General features: G+C 49.1%; 1 protein-coding gene across 1 annotated transcript in view; it reads left to right on the top strand.

Annotated features, from left to right (window-relative positions):
- The window catches only part of ADCK1 (aarF domain containing kinase 1), a 102,331-nt gene that overhangs the window by 58,189 nt on the left and 21,106 nt on the right, over nucleotides 1-23,036 (top strand). The window contains exons 5-7 of the mRNA XM_054567207.1: nucleotides 4,338-4,496; nucleotides 14,611-14,769; nucleotides 21,821-21,937. Coding sequence (XP_054423182.1) covers nucleotides 4,338-4,496; nucleotides 14,611-14,769; nucleotides 21,821-21,937 — 435 coding nt within the window. The remainder of the gene's footprint in view (nucleotides 1-4,337; nucleotides 4,497-14,610; nucleotides 14,770-21,820; nucleotides 21,938-23,036) is intronic.

The raw sequence follows: 23,036 nt of genomic DNA, 5'->3' as shown, positions 1-23,036 counted from the left end.
GGCAGTGAGGTCGTCCTGGGGGGCCGTGTCATTCGGAGGCCTGAGTGGGGAAGGAGTGCTTGCTGCCAAGGTGGCTAACTGTTGGCAGGTGGCCTGGGCTCCTTACCACCTGGAACTCTCCACGGGCTGCCTGAGTGCCCTCATGACATGGCAGCTTGCTTCCCCCGGAGCAAGTGATCTGAGAGACATCGTGGCGACAGTCTCAGAAGTCATACACTATCCCTTCCTCCCCCTGAGGTCTGTTAGGAGTGGGTCATGAAGTCCAGCTCACACTCAGGTGGCAGGAAGTCAGCTCCACCTCTCAAAAGGAGGAGTATTTAAAAACTTATGAATAGCCCTGGCTGGTGTGGCTTAGTGTATTCAGCTCCAGCCTGCAAACAAAAGGGTTGCTGGTTCGATTCCCAGCCAACACATGTGCCTGGGTTGTGGGCCAGGTCCCCAGTAGGGGGCATGCGAGAGGCAACCACACATTGATGTTTCTCTCCTTCTCTTCCTCCCTCCTTTCCCTTCTGTCTAAAAATAAATAAAATCTTTAAAAAAAACCTTATGAACATATTTTAAAACCACCGCAGAGGGAACAAGAGTATATGTGCCACCCATTTGTTGTCACTGTCAGGTGTTACCTTAGAAAGTACAGGAATGACCTCCTGCCACCTTATTTGGGGCAGAATATGGACCTCGCTCTTAAAAACACCCCTAAACATCCCCTCTACCCCTCCCCCCCAAAAAAAAACCCAGACCATACAAAGCTAGAGAAACTTTTTCCCTGATTATTTTTCCTTTTTCAGACAAGGACATCGATATATTTGAATCATGGGCCGGCAGTAATTAAAAAGCACATAACTAGTCATTTTAAAATGCAGTTGTTTTACGTAATTGATTTTGCCGCCAGACCCAGAGGAAACAAGAAGGACTGGGGGAAGGAAAGCCTGCGAAGGGGAGGCAGGTTGCTGCAAGTGGCTGCAGGCGGCCCTGCTTGAATCTAATTGCTGCCTGTGCGGCAGTTTGTTTCTGCTAATGGTTTTCTACCGAAAGGGCTGGGGGACCAGGCCTGATTGGAGGGAGTTGTCGTTTGTTTCAGCCACACAGGGGGTGTAATTCTGCTTTCAGGACAGGGTCTGTTTTTCCTTACTATCTATCAGCTTAAAGTACTTCCACTGAACACTTTGAATCAAGGTTCCATTTAGAGATACTTTATTCGTATTTAATTACAGGCTGTAGCACCCATCTTTAATTACCTTTTTTATAAGCCGGCAAGGAACATCCACTGGCAATCAATTATTGTGTGTGTGTGTGTGTTTATGTGTGTAAGCCCAGGGGGATATGGGTGTGTGACTTGCTTCCTGATAGAGCCAGGAGGTGGTGGGCGGGCCAGAGTGGGCTGGGGTATCTGCATGGCAGGTTCCCTGTGAGGAGTAAGTGGTGCATCCTCATTTCCCATGCCTCTCTTTACTTCCACTGGTCAGATTGGGAATTTGGACAAGTGCCCAGAGGTAGTCCTTGCTTAGAGTGGTGAATTGGCTTGGTTGCCTCCATCCCCTGGTGGGAGCAAGGAATTATGGGAGGCCCTTCTTCCCATCCCTTGGGGATATGACAGACTAGGCTTCCTCTTACCCTGGAGCTTGGGAAGCTTGCCTTGGCCCTTTCCTTTCTTCACCTCCCCTTGGCGTGCTCTTGGCAGCTGTTTTTGCCACACAGCCCTAGTGATGCCATGTCCCTTTTTGATTCCAGGGACTCTACAATGTCCCTGCAATGACACTGATTTGAAGACTGATTGTCCCTCTTAGACAATGAGCCAGCGTTCCCAGGGAGTGAGGTCAGGTCACTCCCAAGTCCTTTTGCAGTGGGGATACAGGCCATCCTAACTGCCGGGGAGGTGAGGGTCCTAGTCCAGAGCTCCAGAAAGTGTTCTTTTTGGCGTTCCTTTAGGAACTACCAGAGGGTTTCCAAAAAGAACTTAATGTTGATCTCGCTATGTAATGGCCAGAACATTGCTGAAGTGCTTCCGCCCTTTGATTCCTGGATCCCCATTCCAGCAAGAGGGTAGAGAGAGGATGGAGCTCACACTCACTGAGTCTCTTGGGGATGCTGGGCACCATGCCTGTGGCACTTTAAATGATCCCGGCTGCGGTGAGAACATGCTGTGTCAGGCAGAGCCCCTTCAGCTGTGTGTGACAGAAAAGAATTCAGACTGACTTAAACAGACAACAAAAGAAAAAAGGAATTATTTTAGGGTGGGCATTCGGGCATGGCTAGATCAAGGGGCTCAACCATTGTGATTAGGATTTATTCTCTTTGTCTTTTGGCTTTGCTTTCCTCTTGTTGCTACTATTGTTGCTTGAAGCCTGGTATCTCTAGGCTTCAAGTTAAATTTTAGTAGAAAGAAAGAATCCCTTCTTTTACAGTTCAAACAAAAATAAAACAATTGAGTCTGATTGGACCAAATGGGTCATATGCCTCTCTCAGAACCAATCAGTGTGACTCAGGGTATTTAGGGCTCTGATTGGCTACGTCTGGGTCTTACACCCACTTTGGAGTAACAGGTAGAGTCCACGTAGGTAAACCCCACACATGACATGCTCTTTTACATTTGAGGCCTTAGGATTAGTAGAGTGTGGGAGCAGGAAGGTCCAGCCATTCAAAGGGAAGAAAGAGTTCATGAAATTCTCTAATGGATAGAATAATGGATTTAGTCCTTCAACAAATCTTTGTTACTGACTAGTTCTAGCCCTGTTCCAGGTGCAGGGAATCCAACAGTGAACAAAATAGACAAAAGTCCCTGCCCACTGGGAGCTGATATTCTAATGAAGTGTTTGTGGACGGTGGCCCTTGCATTCTCTTAATCTAAGGTCCAGGATAAAGGGTCTTGTGCAGAGAGAGCTGGGGTTTTGTGGGAAGAATATGGTGCTCAGGGGGCCTTGAACTCATAAAGGAGGGAAAAAGATGAGTGCATGGTTGGGGAAGAAGGGAGAGGTAGGCATTAGGAGGGGCACAGATAAAAACCCAACGAGGAAGAAGGGAACAAGGAAGCCAGTCTGTACCCATCTCTCGTGACAGTGAAGTGTAGACCCCTCCCACATTGCCTGGACCTTTGACTTCTGCAGGATGTTGATAAATGGGATGGAGTTTAGTGAAAGCTAAAAAATGATGACAGGGCTGGAGGGAGTGATTTATGAGAGAAGATGAGCGAAGATGGTGCAGCTTAGCAAACGGTGTGGGGTGGTGGCCACGGGTCACGTGACTTGGGAAGTCCACGGAGAGGAGAGGGGCTGAGGGGCTGGGCATCTGCTGCAGAAGGGGATGGAGAGAGGCAGGGGGCACAGACTGAACAGGCCTCAGCCTGGGAGCCCGGGGATGTGTGAGAAGGAGGGAAGGCTTGTGACTGCATCCTTGCACACTTGCGCAGCTGTGTGTGCGAATGTCTGGGCCCTCCAGAATTGTGAGGCTCTCCAGGGACTTCACGAAATGGAGAGGATGAGAATTTCAGCCTTGGCCAGTCTTGCAAAAGCCTTTTGGGGGCCTCCTTCCCATCTGGCAGAATATTTATATCTGGACCATGTAGATGTGACCACTCAAGCCAGAAAGACTTTTTCCTTCAGGAAAATTGGTGTGGCATTTCTAAAAGGGAAGGAGGGAAGGCAGAAAGGATGAGAAGATGGAAGAATAAAAGTATATGCTCTACAGAGAAAGTGAGGCACAGAGAGAGCATGGGATCTGCCCAAGGCTGCCTTTGGGTGGCATTGCACATGAGGACCGAGGGCAAGGCTTGGGCCCACAGCCCCAGGACAGAATATCTGCCCGGTGGCCGGGCTGAGAATAGGCTCGGGGACCCCTGTGGAGGCTGCTGCTCAGGCAGGAACAAGAGATGGTTGTTGGGTCTGCAGCCTCCAGCCAGGGGCCCTGAGCTCTCCAGGTTGATGGGGTTGGAAAGCTTCTATCTGACCCTTGTCTTGGGCTGCCCTGGGTTCCATAAGCTTTTGATTACATCCATATGTGAGACCCTTGGAGATGCAGTGGTGGGTAATTAAATGGGTGGATTATGTTCTGAACATTTTAGATAGCACTTCTTTGACCTTAAATTGGAGGTGCTCAGGACACCGTTGCACATGTGTGAGAACACATCCTCCACACATGTTTTCTGACTCACTTTTTCCATATGCCTGGTGTGAATCTCTGGCAGCAAAGGGCCCAGGCATGGAGCTGGGCTGGCATACAACTGACAGAGCAGAAAATCTGTAATGGGGGCATCGGACGGCCCTGGCCCTGGCCCATCCTCCTGGCCCCTCTCTCCGAAGCGAGTCCTCTTAATTGCTCCGTCCTCTCTCTACTCTTGACAGGTACATGATTTGTTCGTGAGCTTTGACGAAACCCCTCTGGGGGCTGCCTCCCTGGCCCAGGTCCATAAGGCGGTGCTGCATGACGGGCGGACGGTGGCTGTGAAGGTCCAGCACCCAAAGGTACAGGTGCAGAGCTCGAAGGACATTCTCCTGATGGAGGTGAGAACCTTCCCCTTTCACATTCTTGCCTTTTCATTCTATGTTTCCCTGTGACCCAGGTGGTGCCAGTGAAACTGGTTCAAGGCTGATGGGTAGAAGTGTCCCTTTGAGCAGCCGTGTGGCAGACAGGAGCTTAAGACTACGACAGAGGAGGTTTCATGGCAATGCTGTGACCCCATGGGACCCTATGGCTTGGTTGGTCAGTTCTTCTCGATCTGTTCCTGGGAACTGCAGGTGGATGATCTCAGAACACACTGAACAGCTCCTGGGGTCTAGGGGACCTCGGGAGAATGTTGTAGAAATGAGCCAAACCAAAGGTGATTTCCCTAAGGGTAGAAAAGTTGCCTCTTAGTTTGCGAAATTATAACGAGAGAGCATGTGGTCAACCAAGGGATATAAAAATGACAGGCAGATCACAAAGAAATATTCATGCGGATTACAGGTGTACCTATCTGATATGCTTTGAATGAACAAACATGCATGCCTAGAAATGGCCCCGGGAAAAGCTCTAGTGGAGACTGTGTCTCTGGGTATTTCTAGCTCCATGCCCAGAGCAAGGGAGGGAGGGTGAGCCGGCCACAGCGTGGGCAGTAGCCAGCCCCCTCCATGAGAGGTCAGCAGTCCATTTGCGCTGCCAGCATGTCCCTCTCCTTCCTTTTCTCTTTCTTTCCCTTTCCTTTGCTCCCTTTCCTCATTTTGGACTCTTAGCTTATTCTTTCAACTCTGCCTAAACTTAACATACTCACCAGATGTCTCTTCTGCATGAAGTGAATGAGCAACATCTTCATCCCCAGGGAATTCCTTGTGTAGTGGAGGAGGAGGTCTCTACGCAGACAGCCACAGGGTGGGGGCATGAGCCTTGTCCAGGGGGTGTCTGTGAAGTGCCGGGAGCACTGTGCCTGGACTGATGAGGGTGTCGAGGGGGTCTCACTGGGGAGCCCATGGGACAGCTGGGCAGGGGAAGGACAGCCAGCCCGGCCTGTGAGAAGGCCCCAGGTCTTAGAGGAAGAGGGTGGGGAACTTTCACGGGTAAGAGCTGGGAGTGGTAGCAGGGGAGGTGCTGGGAAGGTAGGCAGGACAGAACACGGAGGGCCTCGTATTCCAGGCTCAGGCATAGAGTGGTGCATGCAATAAATATGTATTTACTACGGAACTCAGCTGATCTGATTTTCCCTTGTTGGTGAGAATGTTATGATCAGATGTGTGTTAGAAATAAAAATCTGTTGGCGGCCTGGCGGGTGCATCTGAAGGAAGAAAGACTGTAGCTAAGGAGACTAATTGAGTGGCTGCTACAATGGTCCGAGAGAGAAATACTGATGTGAAGCAAAGCAGTGTAATGGGGGTGGAGGAGAGGGATGGGTTCAAGGGGCGGGGTCCTCTGGACTCTGCAACCAGCTTTACAGGGGGTCACGGCAAATTCCAGTATGAATGAGGACGAGGAGACTAAAATAAATCATGAATTTCTGGCTTAAAAGTTTGGATTCCTTTAACCATATGTGTTAGTCTGAGTGCAGCTGGGAAAAAAGAAACTGCTCTAGGTATTTCAGAGGGAATTTGAAACAGAAAATGGGGCTCACAGGCGATGGAATGGCTGAGAAACCCACTTCCATCCGATGGAATGGGTTATGAGACAATTACCATTGTGGTAGGAAGCTACCCTCAAGGTGGAGGGGCAAAGAGAATAGGTGGCTCTTGGAGCCCAGGAGCTGGGGCCCCCTGGTGGAAGCTGGGCCCCCAGTGAGCTGGCCTGAAGGGAGATGTTACAGGTGTCGCCTGGGAGTTGGCCACAGATGCTGTTTGAGGTAGCAGGATTTCACTTCCTCCTGCCCCCTAGTGTGATGCCAATGTGGCCCACTGGCCAAACCTGGTTGGCAGCCAGTTGGCAAGGGAGCCTGGAAAATGTAGGTTTTCTTTTTAATGAGAGTATGTGGGTTGGAATGGATTTCACTTTCAGAACTAAGAGAAATGGTGATGGAACTACAAGGTTGGGTAAGAGATTGCTGTCAGGAGTTTTGGAGCGGGAAGGCTCTGTCCGTCTGCAGACTTCGGATCTATTAGCGAGGAGACTGACAGGAGCTGAGTCTGGGGCAGTAGTTGAGATCCTTAGAAAAGTTATGTAGAGTGAAAAAAGAGAGGCAAGGAAAGAACTTGGAGAAACATCCTCCCTCGTGGAATGTGCCCAGGAGGATGGAGGAGTGAACCCGGGATTGAACAGAGAGCACTGTTACTGAGAGCTGAGTCAAACCACCTCAAAATGTCGCAACTTAAGACAACAGTCTTGTGCTTTCCTCGTGAATCTGTGATCAGGCAGGGCTTGGTAGAGACACTCATCTCTGTTTTGTGTGGCGCTGGCTGGGTGGCTTGGCTGGAACTGGAGGGCCCACGTCAAGGTGCTCACGCACATCGCTGGCCAGTGGGTGCTGGCGTTGGCGGGGAGCCCAGCTGGGGCTGTGAGCCACGGCCTTGGATCTTCTCCGTGCCAGCCGCTCCGTGGCCATGTGGGCTTCCTCACAGCTTGGTGGCCGGATTCTTAGAGCGAATGTCCTAAGAACATGAGGCTGCAAGTGCATCACAGGTTTATGATCTCTCCTTGATGGTCATGTAGGCTGCCTCCTCCTTACTCCTTAGGAAAGAACAGGAGTCGTACAGGCCCCTTTGGTTAAAGCAGTGGGGAAATAGACCCTACTTCCTGATGGGGGCGTGGTGAGGTTCGAGAAGAGCATTAGCATGGGAGATATTGTTGCAGCTGTTTTGGAGAATACAGTCTGCCAGAACTACTCGATGTCATCAAAGGGGAGATAAAATGAGCGAAGCTCTTAAAAGGGTATTTTGGATTTGGTGATTTAGATTTCTTGGGAAAAGCAAGGCGAATGGGTGAGTGGGGTGAAGCAGGACTGAGCCCCAGGGAATGGAGACAGTTAACGTGGAATGCTCTTCAAGTTTACCCATCGACGGTGAGGGTGTGTGAGGTTAGAAGTTAGAGCAGAGCACGGGTAACGGTCAGGCAGCTGATGGGGGGATGGCAGCAGCAGGGTGAGGGCATTGGAGGTTCAGGAGAGGAAGCAGCGGGCAGATCTGGTCCAGGAGGAGACTCGAGGGATTGGGCTGCAGGCACACAGGTAGAAACGTCAGCCTTGGCCAGCCTTTGTTTTGAGACTGGAGTCTAGTGGTGAGGCTGGGTGACGATGAGTGTGGGGCACAGGGGCAGGGCGGGGAAGCGGGCAGCTGAGTTGTACCAGCCTGATAGCCTCTATTTTTTCTCTGAAGTAGGAGGCAAGACCATCTGCTGAGAAAGAGGGGGTAGGAGGTGGCTTTGAAGGCTCTGGTGGGGGCGAAGGTTTGGAACAGCTGCTGTGTGCATTGGAAAAGGGAGCAGGGTTGCTGAGTGGCCCTGGGAATCCACCTGGAAGCCTGACTTTTCCAGAGCACGTGTCAGTGGCTATGGAATGGCCATCGCTGGGTGTGAACCGGGATCTCGGAGGATCCCCGGGGGTGTCCTGAGACCCAGCAGCCACTCCTGCGTCAGGTGGGAACATGCCTCTGGCCAGCCCCACTGTTGTCGGGACCCACTTGGGCAGGAGGACGGGTGACACCGTTTCCTCTGCTCAGAGCCTCGCTGGCTCCCTAAGTAATGGTGGCTGTAAGGTCAATGGCAATAATAGCAGTAATAAAGATTTGGCACCTTCTGGAGATAAGCATAGGATGCTTTTCTCGGGAAGTACAGCCTACCGGCCATGTGCAGAATACAAAGTGGCTCCTCCATGGTGGCCGAGGCAGAGCTGGGGCTGGGAGCACAAGGTGGATCGGGGACCTGTACTCACAGACTTCAGGGGAGAAGCTGGAAATGAGGCCTGTGGTCAGCACCTCCGTGGACCATCAGCATTAGCAACAGCACCATATGGTGCTGCTTTCTCACGGGGCCGCATCTCTGGTGGAAGAGATTCTACCTGGGTCTCCCTTCTCTGCTCTAAAGCTAAGGAGAGCCTGACTGGAAGATTCATTTTGTTTTATATTTGAAATGAATATTTTTTTTCTGAGTCCAGACCTAAAATGGTACTTTGGTTTTTAGGAGCGACAGCCCCAGAATGGTGCTTAGGGATGCTTGGCAGGAGAAGAGCAGTTTCTAGGGAGGATTAGGGCTACCTTAGCCATCGGGAACTTGCAGACAGGGGCAGCATAGCCTTCGGGTGCTTCCTTGCCTCTAACTGCCAGGTGTTGTGGGCCCTCATCCTTCTCTCCCACTGCCCACGAGTGTTCAAGTCTCCTCTCCAACCCTGGGACTGATCACAGTATGATCTTGAGAGGAAGACTCTCTGATTGAAGTAACTCCTACTGAGGAGAGAGTGACAAATAGGCTTAACTTCCAGGTGTTTGCAGTTTTAAGAAGCGAGCTTTTACATCCAACTACACATCTGCTGTAAGGTCTACAGGAGTGAGACTTTTGAGAGTGAGGATGTTGTTGGCTACAGGTATCAGGAAATCCAACTAGGAGTGGGGTAAATAACAGTCATCTATATTATCTTGTATTTCAAGACCTCTGGCAGTAGTGTAGACTTTGTCAGTGTTGACTAATCCAGCACTTCACTGTGCTTTTCAAGGCCCTAGGTTCCTTTTGTCTTCCACTCTGCCATCCTGACTTGTCCTTCCAAGGCAATGCCCCTCATGGTCCCACAACAGCTGCAGCAGTTTCTGCTCTTATAAGGAGACGATATCTAGATGCCAAAGAGGTCCTGTTTCTTCCCTCATATTCCTTATCAAAAAAGAGCTCCTCAGTAGAATTCCCTTCATTTTTCACTGGCCAGAAGTAGGCCACCTGCCCAAGCCTAAGTCAGTCTTGGCAAGAGAAATGAGACTGCTCTGACTGGCTCGCTGGCCAATCATGATTCGCCTGCTCAGGCCGGGGCCTGCCTTCCTTGAAGGACATGAAAGATGCCCATATTTGAGGTTCTGTTACCCAGGAAGGTGGGGGAGATGGCTTTTGTGTTGGCGCTCAGTAGCATGTGCCACCCTCGCGTGTTGTGTCTCTTGTGAACCCAGCACTCCACTTGGGGAAGGGCAGAGTCTCTGGGATCTACTGTTGAATGGTGGCGGAGAAATGAAGGCCGAATCTCAGGAAGTGGTGTTTGATGAACCTGAGGGTGTTGGTGACTTTGCACAAAAGAGAAAGGCATAGCCAAGGGTGTTTTTCGGCTTTGTCATTATCACCTGACATTGTCCCTTTAATAGCTGGGGCACCTCTACTTGTAGATGCATGGCCAAGGACTTTTATTGATTTGAGTGGCTGTCCAGAGCCAGACTAATTGGGCGCAGAGATTGGAACAATGATTCAGCAGGAAGGGGTGAACTGACAAGGCAGAGTCCAGCCGTCTGCTGGCGAGCGGGGTTTGCAGCGGCTCCTGCCGGCCCACGGTGGCAGGGAGCTCAGCTGGCTGGATCCCACTGCCATCCTCACTGGCTGAGAGCAGGGTAAGACTCAGATGACTGGGGAACCGGTGGTAAGATCATAATGCCCAGGTCCCCAGTAGTGATACCACCCTGTGTCACTGTCTGTTACCTCTCAGGCTTTTGAGTTTGATGCTGAACACCCCCTTACTCAATGCCCCATAAAGAGCCTAACTCATGGTCGGGTACTTTGCCCTCCATGGACCACCTGTTCCCAAGGTGCACTGCAATGTTGGGGTGGGACTTTGGCCTGAGAACCAGAATCTGATCCACCATTTGATGTCACCCAGCCCATCCCAAGGGTCTCTAAAAATAAAGACCTGTGACAGTAATGTTTTTAATTTTTTTTTGAACATTTTCAGCGCATGCTGTCTGTCATCTTGTTTCTTTTCTGAATGTGTTGATTGAGCAGTGGGTGGCTAGGTAATGTTTGTATTTGGCACAAAATCCAACAGTTGATTTTACTTTTTAAAGATATATGTTTTTAAAAACTCAGAGATGTAGACAACCCCAAGGAAGCTTCTCTTCACCCTATAATTCTGTTTTCTAAAAAGTGTGCACTTCAATAACTCATCAGAACAAAGATAAACCCATGAATGGCAAGTTATTTACATCATTCTGAATTGATTTTCGATCCTTGTCGAACATCCATTTTTACAGTGTAGATCTGTGCAGGTATTCTATTTAATGTGCTGTTTCTCATGGAACATTATTTCCTTTATAATATATAATAACTTGATAACAGTAACTCGCATTTCAGTTGCATTTTTTACAGTTTACAAAGCTCTCCTTATGCCTTATCTCAAGCTTCCCACTGTAGCATTCTGTATTGTATTGCACGAGACAGGGCTACCTAAAGAAAGAAGAAGAAAAAAAACCAAGCCTGGGTCCAAGTCCTGCATTTGGAATGACAAGCTATGTGACCTTGAGAAGTGCTTTAACCTCCTGGAACCAGTTTCCTTCCCTGTGAAATGGGCAAGAAGAGCATGAAATGCGAGCGTATGTTTAAAGCACCTTGTAGCACAGTCCCTGGCATGTAGTAGGCACTGAATAATGATCATTCTAATTTTTTGCTATTATAAATAGCAATCACATTTTTATGTGTCTTGTAATTTTTCCACTGCATTTCTGTATGGCCCATGATTGATTTTTCCTCCTGTGAGCCAGAGACCCTCTAGGAAAATAATTTCATTATTCTACTTTGAAGGAAATATTAATTGTTGAGGGTACCTTGATTGACTCATAAGGGGCCAAATCAAGTAGGAAATTCTCAGGCATTCCAAAACTATGGTTCCCAGAAATTTAGAGATAATCCCTTTTCCCACTAAAACCTCAGAATCGGAAAAACTGAATCCATTGGAATAACACACATGTGAACATATAATTATCTCTGGGGAGAGGACAGACTCTTTGAAATGTTCATTTGTTCACTCATTTTTTCATTCACTCACTTATTCACATGAACATTCTACAAACATCTGCTGATATTGACTACATGCTAGACAATGCCGAAAATATTGGCTGTTGGGAGAATTTTATGGAGAAGATACATTTTAAAAGAAAAATCAAAAAGTCAAATTGATAACAACACCTGTTTTATTTTAGTTGATTGCATCTGTTGTCAAAAAAGACAAAAACAAAAACTTAAGTGAATCCACTTAGGGCAGGCTCTTAAGAAGGGAACTGAATGAAAACAGAAGGTGAAACTGAATTTTATTTTATTTTCCTCAGCCAAGAAAAGTCTAAAATGGCAGCAACCCAAAGCATTTTAGACTTCGACCAGGCAATGCTTAATCTGACCCCTCCCCCTAACTCCCTTGAAGTTCAAGGGATTGGTAAACCCCCTGAATTATGTGCAAAACCGTGTGAGCATGTACATTTTCTGGGCCTCGTAGCTGGCACCAAATTTTCAAATTGGTGACTTCCTATAACATGGATAGTGTCCTCCTTGGAAACCAAGAACCATTGACCTCCATTCAAATAGACCTTCATTTTAAAGTAACCAAGGGAGTAACTTACCCTCCACCCACAGAATGCTTTAAGAAACCAGTTTTATGAGTACTGTACAATTTTTGGGGGGGGGGCTATGAATTATTTTACTAATAAGTTATTATCAATTGATATCAGTAAAATTTTGGACTGCTTTTATGATTAAGGACATTAGGTATTAATAATAACCATTAGTACTAGTAATAATTATGTAATTGATGAGTAACAGGAAAAATCTTTGAAGTGCCTATCGGTGCTGTTTGGATATTAATGACAATTAAAAATTTCACAAATGACAGAGGCCATACAGTAAATGAAGGAGCATATTGTTTGGCCAGAAGCCTCTTCCCCAGGAGTAGAGCCCATGAGGCTGCATGCGACTTCCTGTGTATACCCACATCTGGCCCAGGGTCCTTACCCTAGGAGGTAATCAGTCAATACTGATTGAACAAATGGCTCAGCCTCACTGTGGCTCCCTCTCTTATCCCTTCTGGGTGAGAACCTCTGGAATTTAGGCTGGAGCTGGAGTCTGAAAAGATTTCTTGCCTGAACTCAGAGCATAGAGGGGAAATCAGGCACCAAAGATGATGCTCATACCCCTGGCCCAGGCCCGGGCAGGTGCTTCTGTTTGTTTCCTGTGCGCCAGCTTTGCCTCCCCTTTGGCGGCAGCTAAGGGCCATCTGAGGGCATGGTGACGAGATGCCATGCCGGGGGGACGCTGTGCCCAGGTGTCTGGGTCTGACACATGCAGTCTGGGCCTAGCTGTTGCCACCTCTGCCTTCTAGTTTCCTGTGACACAATCAGAAACAAAACAGAAACTAAATCGATTATCATAAGGTCACAGGTGTAGCCGGTGAAAGACTAGACAAGACTGAAAAGAAATTAGAATGCAGCCGAATGAAATGAAAAAGAGTTTTGAGAGAAATCGAACAGCCCTGTGTGATGATTATTATAGAATGGTGTCTGGTACCTAGCCTAGGACTTGTGTTTAAAAACAAAACTATAAGTGCTTTTCTAGTTGATGGCCCTGCTTTAGCTTTGTTTCTTTTGTACCACCCATGCCCAGCACAGTGTTGGGCATAATATTATAGACCAGGACGAAAAGAAGCATAAGCCAAGGCTCCTAGGTGGGGCTCAGCAAGTCCTTCTGGATAGACTGCGTGGGGTCTTAGTCTGCTAGGGCTGCCATCATGAAATACCACTGACTAGGCGGCTTAAACTGTGACATTTATTTCTCACAGTTCTGGAGGCTGGAAGTCCAAGGTCAAGGTGTCGGATGATTGAATTCCTGGGGCGGACTTTCTTCCTGGCTTGTAGACAGCTGCCTTCTCTCGCTGTCCTTATGTGGCAAAGAAACAGTGAGCTTTGGTCTCTCTCTACTTATAAGAACATTAATCCCATCATAGGGGCCCCACCTTCATGACCTTATCTAAACCTAATTAGCCCCCAAAGGCCCCATGTCCCAGCATTGTCACACTGGGGTTAGGCCTTCAAGATATGAATTTGCGGATAGAGGGACACAAGTACTTAGTTCGTAGCGGTTGGGGAAGGTATCAACAGGCCCGTGGTTCCTTAGTTCTTGTTCGGTGTCCTTGTGCTGTAGCCCGGGTGAAGGGGAGTGTTTTCAGAGAACTTGGACTATAATCTATAGCAAGAGTTACTGGAAGGATTGGTCGGTGGTCTCCCCAGGAGGGCTTATCGGAGAGCAGGAGAGTTGCCCGCGGTGCTTCCCTCCTGGAATGCTGGAACCTCTCCCATGACCCTAGCATTAACCTCACCTACCCACTAGAGAGCACTCGTCTGTGTACTTGTGAGACCGTCTCAAATCCATAGCTCCGGTCGGGAGGTGCCTCAGGGCTGAGTCCCTGACTGCAGAGGGGCCGGAGTGTGCTCTGCAGATGTTGCTGGACTCTGGTTCTCTGCCAGTGACATTTAATTTCACATCATTAAACTGACAACCGAAATGCCAGATAAGTCTTCTAAAACCCCTTTTTTCATCCTGTCCTCACTCCAGAATCCACAGTGAGGTCAGATTGCCAAAAATCCGAGCTTTTCATCCAAGTGGTCAAATCCCTTATCTCTTACTCCTCTTGTATTGTCTAACCTTGTTTTGTTATTCCAATTTAATTTTTATCACAAAATAGTTTAGATGTACGAAAAAGTGTAGAAAGTAGCATACATACCGAGGTACCGACCACTCAGCTTAAGAAAGGAACAAAACCGCAGCTAAAGCGCGGCAGCACGTTCCAGCCCTTTGTAAGCAGGGCCACTAAGCACAAACCTGGGAACAGCCAAGGCAGTAGCTCAGTGACATATTAAAGAGTGAGGGTTTGGGGCTGGGTAGACCCAGGTGGAATTCTATTTCTGCCTCCTCGATGGGCAAGTTCAGAAAAATCTTATAACCTCTCAGAGCCTCAAATTCCTCATCTGCAAGATGGGGAAACGATAGAGTGTGTGCTGGGGGCACTCAGCAGGTGGTAGTTGTTGCTTCTGCTGGTGGCTGTTGGCTTCTTATCATCTTGGATTCGGACTACAGTGATAGGCCCCTGGGTAGCAGTTTTCCCACCCACGCTTACTCCAGGGGAGATCTGGGGGGGTTGTCAACACTTAGACCCAGGCAGGAGGGCGGGGTGCTTTGGTGGGGTGCTATGAGCTGACTGATGGGGTGCTTGGTGGATTTCAGATGCTCCTTCTGGCTGTCAAGCAGCTGTTTCCAGAGTTTGAGTTCATGTGGCTGGTGGATGAAGCCAAGAAAAACCTGCCTTTGGAGCTGGATTTCCTCAACGAAGGGAGGAATGCAGAGAAAGTGGCGCAAATGCTCAAGCAATTTGACTTCTTAAAGGTAGGAGCGGGCGGGGCAGCGGGGGCATGGTGGCTTGGTGGGAGAGTGCAGGGGGTACTGATCCCAGCCCGAGTATTCCCCCTTGCAGGACATGAATGGGGACATCTTCCTGAAGGACGCACATTGAAGCCCTTGAAGGCAACGTTACAAAGAAATATCAAATGTTATTGTTGCCCTGTCAGTCAATCAGACAGATGTTTATTGAATGATCTACAGTTTCAAGACACTGATGCTACCCAGAGGCCTGTGAGCTGTAGTCTGTGCCTCCGTGAAATGTGGGGCGATGGTGATGATGGTGGCGGTGGTGGCGATGATGATGGTGATGATATGATAGCTAATGCTACTGTGCTCTGTGCTCTGCGCTCTGGCACTGTTCTGACACTCTGTGTATATTACAATAGCTCATTTAGTGGGCAGTCAGTCCCGCCAAAACAAACGTATGTGTTCTTAGAAATATCCACAGTATGCAAAGTCACTCAACAGGAACCACAGGGCTCGTGGGGAAAACAGGTTATGCTTAAAACACTCAACAACATCACCAGTGACACAGAAAATAAAACAAGGTAAGAATCTAATAAAAATGGTAGCGTAGTTTCACACATGTTAAATAGCTATGAAATACCTAAGATGCCAGAACACATGGAACTTCTCCTTGACATCAGTTTGCGAAGTGGGCATCAGGAAAGTTGCCAGTTGGGAGTTATTGTGAGGTGGCTGAAGGAGGGCCGCCTGAAATGGGACAGGAAGTTATAACATCAGGTGTGGGTGGGGTGACCCATACTACCTGCGATGATGTTTGAGAGGCGTGTGTCTTGTGTTTTCCTGGGTGGTGGGAGGAAGCTGGATACAATTTTGTGTTCACATGGTATTTCTTGTGGGTGATAGCACACACAAGCAAGTACAAAATTTGCACTATGATCCAGTTGTTTGTTCCCTAATATGTCGCTAGCACTGGAACACTTTTGTGTTTTCAAGTATTATAGTAGAACTGCCTGTATAATAGAAGACACTGGTGGGAAACATCAAACAATACAAAGTTGCAGCTTTGTGAGAGGTCCTGCTGGTAAGTGCTCTAAAGACTCAGGAGAAGGGACTCCCACAGCCGGTGAGGGCAGGAGGGCTCTGCTGAGGAGCTGGCACTGGCGCTGGTCTTTGAGGACTGTCTGGATGTCCCCCACAGGGCACATAGGGGTTGGAATGAGATGTACAGCAACACTGCTGCTCTAACACAATTTATCCTCAGCAGGCTTTGTATCCATTTACCCTGGGACACCTCTTTGTGGTGCAGGGGTTGAGGCCCTGTGGTGGTCTACACGGACAGGCTGGCTTTTCCCTTCTCTTAGCACAGAGGGCCTGGAGAATGTGGGAGGGGGAGTTGCAAAGCACTTAGGAGCTTTTCCTGGGCTGTCAGGCAGCACCTCTTTTGGGGAGGGTATCTCAGGACATTGAATGGGAAGGTGTCTTGGTCTGGACTAAGGTGTTCATGTGGCTTAGAAGACATCATGAGAAATGGAGGTAGTGTTTACACTTCTGCTATCGGATTGACTAACAGACATGGGGAGACTGAGGGTGTATCTACACTGGCCACCTGAGAATTGTAAAGTTTGGCTGATGAGAGGAAAAGCTACAGCTGTGGTGATCGGTGCAGTGCTTTGACACATTGCCTTTGGAGGAAGGCGTAGCCATGGGCAACGCTGAGCTCTCTGAGTGAGTTGGGAGTCAGGTCTGTCTCGATGGCCCAGGTACGCTTGACTGGCTTCTTTTCAGCCGCCGTCAGAGGTGTGGGTGTACAGACCCTCTTGTGCTTGTACATTGAGATGCGCAGACCAGATCCAGTAACACTGCCCCAGCCTTGGAGTTCACGTCAGCAGCCCAGTGAACACTTGGCTCTCTCAGACAGGTAATGATATCGACTAATTGCCTGGTGCTGTGGAGTCTCAAAATAAGCTTCCACTTGCATTCCATTTCTTCCATTCCTATCTTCCACATTTATTGAACATTTCCTGGGTCAGTTGCTGTGCTAGAGCTGGGGTGTGTGTAGATGAGTAAGACACGGTTGGCTCCTGCCTGGGGGGCAAACACACAAATGTGTTATAGCACAGGCTGGTCACGCTATGACAGAGACTTACTTGTCTATGCTTCTGTGGATGCCTAAGAGGAAGTACTTAATTCCACCCAGGATATGGAGCTCAGAGGGGGATTACAGGAAGTGTTGATTATACAAGGGAATAGGCAATATTTACTGAATGTTCCTTTTGCTGCAATGAGCACTGTGCAGGTATGATGACATCAAATCCTTGCAACAACCATCATCCCATTTTGTAGATGGCAGTCAGAGTGGAGATGCTTGGACTGCAACCCAGATTTTCTGACTTCGACCCAGGTACTCGTCTGAGGACATTCTGTTGCCTCTTACACGGCAGGGGTGCTCTTCAGAGCTAGAACTATGAGCCAGACAAACAGAACCATCTCCTCCACTGTTCCCATGGAAACAGCAAAATTGTCCCCTGGCTGGGGCCAACTAGCATCTGCCAGACCAAGACATGTAATAATAATAATAACACGAAATTTTGAAATGAGGATGCCAAATGGGTAAATAATTAATGTAACAATTTGACCTACTGCTTCTTAAAACCTGCACACCATTCCTAAGACAATGGTAGAATTAAGGCTCCTGAGTACTTAATTTTGCCTAAACAAATAACAAGTGGGAAGTGAATTTTGCGCTGCAAATCCAGTTTAGCTCTTAAAACTGGAGATAGATTGCTTTTGCACACTGGCACCCCATCACAACATCTGTGCGTAATTAAGCCTCAGCAAAGAGTTTACCTCTCAGTGTGTGAGGCATCTTCCAGTGGGGTTTAATAACCTCAGCCCTATAAATCTCTGTGCCTCAGACAAGCGCTGAATGCAAATGCGATGCTGGGGAGACTGGGAGAGGGTGAGGAGGCAGCCAGGCTGAACGGTCAAGACCAGGGCGTTTGTGCATTTGACACCAGAGTGTATGTGCTGGGAGGAGGGGCAGGGCAAGCAGTGAGGCCTGTGACTGACCTGGGAGACAGGCAGCACAAGGGAGGAGGGAGAACGCCAGTGACCACAGAGTTTGGGACTGGAAGAGATGGGAGTGTGTCTCTGCATATGGAGGTGGGGATGGGTAGGGCATCATCTCTTGAGTAGGGGCACTCCACGGTTTCTTTTCTTTTTAAAGATTTTTTATTGCATTTATTGGGGTAACATTGGTTAATAACATTATATAGGTTTCAGGTGTACAGTTCTATAACCCATCATCTGTGCATTGTATTGTGTGTTTACCATCCCAACTCCACAGTTCTTATTGTGAGGTTAGGAGCCCGGGACTCTGCAGGCATTGTGGACAAACCTTGGTAGATGCACAAAAGCAAACATTGTGCATGCTTTTAGAGAAGTGCCATAGTTTCCTAAGAATCTTACAGATTAAGAACCCCCGATATATAATAATTAATATTAGGATTAATTATTAGTTAGGATTTTTTACATGCTCATGCTGTGTTAGATAACTTTTAAAGTGCATTACACGTGTTTACACGTTAATCCTTATAACAGCCCCACAAGGGAGATGCCTTTATTAGCCCCATGTCACCAGTGGGAAACCTGGGCCTCAAAGAGGTGGAACCATTTGTCCAAGGTCACCAGCTTCTTGGTCAGGGGCAGAGGCAGGCCCTGAGTGGAGGCAGCCTGCTCCGGAGCCTACGTGTTAAACCACTGTGCTATTCTGCCTGTGTAGTAACTCATGGGGAAGATCTAAATGATGCTGCACTGTCTGTAACATTAACTTGGAGCTCTGGTTGTGTGTCAGAACCATGTGTGAAACGCTACTTTGCTGTCTCACGGCAGCTGATGTTTGTCCAGCAGCTGCTAGGTGAGTGCTGAGCGCCAGGTATCCACTCACACCTGCCAGTAGGAAGCAGGGGGTGTTGCTTCCATTGTAATCATCACCACCAACTTACATGTGGGGAAACTGGCACCGAGAAGTTATAAAATATAGCCACCATCACAGCTTGGAGGTGGCAGAACTGGGGCTCCAGCCCAATAGTCTGACCCTGGGTCTGTGTTCTGCTCTGCTGGGCTGGGGAGAGGGGAGGGCTCTGGCCCTGGGTGATGGGCACTGGTCCAGACAAGCCTACGCTGGCTTCACAGGTGTGTTGACCAAAACACAGGAACAAACTGGAAGCCAGGCCATGAGACCAAGGCCCAGGGCCTTGAGCTGGAACCTTCCATATCTGCACTCTCCTTCTTGGGGTCAGGACTGGCCCCACTGTGGGCATAGGTAGAGGCCACCTCTGCTTTGTGACAGGAGACCCTGGATGCAGAGGTCCGAATGGCCAGGGTGTGACCATGCCTGTGGGGTCAGCAGATGCCCTGGCCATGAGCCTCTCAGGGTCTAGTTTTGTTGGGGGGCTGTGAGTCAGTGGTTCTTACTACCTTGTTAAACTTTTGCATCTTCCCTGTCCCTGATAGAAGCAAAGGAAGGCTCAGTCGTGAAATGTGAGTGTTTGGGTGAGGCATATTTCACCTTACTCCCCAGACTCTGCTGCCCACATGGTGATTTAGCATCAAGTCCCGATGTCAAGCCAAGTTTCTCCTAGCTGAGCAGGGAGCAGCTTTGCATCTTGCAGTCATTTCTGTGTTACAGCCATCAAGGGGCAATGTCTTCGCTGAGCTCCCATGACAAACGTTTCCATCTCCCAGGCTGGATATTTCTGTCATTCCAGACCTAAGCAGCTGAAGAAAGGGGCAGCTTCTGTTGTCAGGCTGGGCTGGCTGCATTTGAGGGGGAGTTGGGGGAAAGGTGGTAGAGGGGGAAACCCAGCACACCCCTGCCCTGGTTGGCAAGCCCGGAAAGCCTCTGGGTTTCTCTGCCCATCGGTGGCTCTTTCCTGGCTGTTCCCACATTGGTGCAGGAAGGCCCAGATGGGGGTCTGACTGCCTGTCTCCAGATTCCCAAGTGCCCATGGCCAAGCTTCAGTTCCAAACACACTGATGGAAGAATTTAACCCCATAATATGTCCCTTTCATTTGGAAGCCACGAACAAGAGCAGCAGACTTGTGCTTATATTTTTAAAGATACCTTTTAAAATATGCCAAGCAGCCCTAGTCAGGTGGCTCAGTCAGTTGGAGCATTGTCCCGTGCACCAAAATGTTGTGGGTTCAATCCCTGGTCAGGGTACATACCTAGGTTGTGGGGTTGACTCCTGGTCGGGGCACGTACAGGAGGCAGCCTATCAGTGTTCAAGGTTTCTCTCTTACATCAATGTTTTTCTCTCTCTCCCTCTTTCCTCCTCCTCCTCTTCCCTCCATTCCTCTTTCTAAAATCAATAAACATCTATCCTTAGGTGAGGATTAAAAAAAAAAAAAAGCCAAAGCAAGACTGATTTTTAAGTTCAAAGTAACAAAGAATCACAGATTTCTCTGTTGGCCCAGATTTTCAAATGGCAAATACGGCAGGAAAGTAGCAAACCCAGATGACACCTTGATTGCCAGGAACCTTTGTTCCGGAGAGCCCAGAGCAGTACGTTTGTATGTAGGCCCTCATTACGCTCAGACTCCACATTGTGGTGGGGTTGGGGGTGGGGGGCAGGAGCAGCCTCCTTTCAATGAGGAGAACTGAGGCTTAGAGGAGCTAAGGGGCTGGACTAAGTCACGACAGTTATTAGCAGAGCTAGGAACAGCAAACAGGTTTTTTTGACTTCAGGGCTGCTATCTTACTGCTAGGTGAGTTATAGGTGTTGAGATGAGGGAAGTCCTTAATGCCCCCAACACTTGACTTCGCTTCTCTCATTTCTTTGTTTGTAAGTAGAAATAAACCCATCAAGTTGTTGGGGAGCCATGGCGTGCTGATATCCGGTGATTCCTTCTTCCTGGCTGCGGTGGGACTGCTGGGTGCCACTCCCTCACGCGGCAGCCCAGCAGCCCTGGTGCAGCCCAGTCTCTTGCCTGTCCTTGGGGAGATATGTTCCCTTTTTGGCAATTGGGTGTTCTCAGAGTCAGAGGGGATTGGAGAGCATATCAGTGAGGAACGCATTTGTCTGCAGGTAACAGTCGGACTGATTTAGAGAGTCTTAAACAAAAAAGGATTTATTTTCCTCACGTGGCAGGAAGGCTCGCAGAAGTTGTCTGCTGATATTGTCTTAGTGCTTTAACAAGATCAGGGCTGGCACCTCTGATTTTTTTGAGCTTTTCCTCATGTTGCAAGATAGCTGCTGCAGAGTAAGAAGAGTGGCATCATCTACAAACATCCCCTTTTTCAAATCTAGAAAATAAAAACCTCCCCAGGTCCCCTAGTAGACTTCCACTTTTGTTCTTATGTGCCAGAACTGTGTCATGTGGCCGTACCTATTGTAAGGCCTGCAGGGAAAGTATTTAGTTTTTCCTGTCACTGGGAAAGAAAGAGGACTGGGAATAGGTGTTGGGTTAGGATCCAGTGTTGTTTGCCACAGGGTCTTGCATGTAGGAAATAGGCACGGGAAAACTCGACTTCCTGACCAAAAAATTTATCATCCAATAAACATTAATTTGTTCATACATTTATACATTCATACATAGGTACAATACATGAATGGCCCAGGTGTAGAAACTGAGGCAGCGGGTTGGGGTCCCTGTCAGGTGCCGGAAATGGGCCTGGTGAGAAAGGGAAATAGCTTTTAACACCAACTCTTGCTCAGGTGTGAGAGGTTCCACACTTTTGCCCTGAAGTCCCAATTTCAGGTTTGGCTTTTAACAGTGTCTGGAAGGCACCCAGGAGGGTGGGGAAGCCATTTTCTGGTCCCCAAGCAGGAGGGGTCTCTAGAGGAGAGGCCGGGGGCTTGGCTGGGGGAGGCAGGGCAGGAAACAGTGCAGCCTGTCTCCTGCCCTGCCTCCCTCTGTCCCCCGTCACTGCTGAGGCCCCTCAGGCCTTCTCTGCTGTTCCTGGGAGGAGTGTCTGCTCTTGTCTGGCTCGCTCTGCCTCTCGGTGGTCCTCGCCCCCCAGCTCCCAGCCCTCCAGACTTTCCTGACCTGCCCCTTCCTGTTCCAGGTCCCCCAAATCTACTGGGAGCTGTCCACCAAGAGGGTCCTTCTGATGGAGTTTGTGGATGGCGGGCAGGTCAACGACCGAGACTATATGGAGAGGAACGAGATTGACGTGAATGAGGTGAGGCTGAGAGCTCACGGTGGCTGTGCCAGGGACGCAGGTTTGGTAGGGGCTGGTGTGGCCAGGTGGGGCCTCACCGCCCAGAAAGGGGGCCTGTTGTCTGAACAATTGCAAAATCTGAGTATGAAGCATCCTTCCCGGTCATTTAGTACAAACCTCTACCCTGTCTCCTAAAGCTGGGGCTGTCAGCACACAGAGGGGCGCAGGCACACACTGAGCCCCTCCTTACAGCTCCTGCCTGGACAAATGCTCGCCATCCAGTTTCTTGTACCATCCAAGCTCTGTGGGGCTGAGCTGCCACAGAGAACGATGGTGCAAAATCCATGCGACTTAATCCTTCTGCCTTTTGGGGCCCCGGTACAACCCCTCCCTGCTCCCTGCCACTCCCCGCTCCCTGCCACTCTCCAGATCTGAAGGTATCAGGCAAAAAGGAGATGGCAGTAGCCAGCTGTTCCCACTTCATATAAAGAGGAAATAAGGGGCTTCTGTCTCCCACCCCACTGGTCTCAGGGAAAGCAGGTCCTGTGGTGGAACCTGGACCCCATTTTCTTCTTCTTGGTCACCACAGGGTGCCAGAGTTAGGGGTCGATTGGTACTTTTCAACAGTCTTCATCATTTTCACAGCCCCTGCTGTGTCCTAGGTGTGGAGGTTAGAGGGAAACTGGACACGATTCCCTTCCTTATGGAGCTCACAGCCTGCGTTGGAGTCAGATACACAACCGTTGGGCTTTCCCGGAAGAGCTCTGCTTGGGGGCCAAGGATAAGAAAACTGCTGTTCTAATTCAGTCCTCCACTTTACAGATGGGGAGAAAAGTTCAGACAGAGAGAGAGCAAATGTCTTTTCCAAGGTCACGTGGCCAGTAGCACAACTTTGGGCCCCTGACCCTGCTTCCCTTGCTGTCAGCTTCTAGGGTGGGCATGGCCGGGGAGGGGGTGGGGGTGGGCAGAGCTGCCTGCAGGGGAGGGAGGAGGGGATCTGCCTGCCCATCTCTTCCCCTATTGGTTGGGGTGGGGGTATGTCCTGCATCTAGCAAGGGGTCTTTTTCCCACCAGGACCCTTGAGTACAAAATCTTGGGTTCCAGTGGTGAAAGGGGTGGG

Source organism: Pteronotus mesoamericanus, unplaced genomic scaffold (genome assembly GCF_021234165.1).
Source record: "Pteronotus mesoamericanus isolate MK-2021 breed Mesoamerican mustached bat unplaced genomic scaffold, CSHL_Meso_final contig_182, whole genome shotgun sequence".
Lineage (NCBI taxonomy): Eukaryota > Metazoa > Chordata > Mammalia > Chiroptera > Mormoopidae > Pteronotus > Pteronotus mesoamericanus.
The sequence above is the reverse complement of the archived record's forward strand: the minus strand, read 5'-3'. Positions and strand labels throughout refer to the sequence as shown.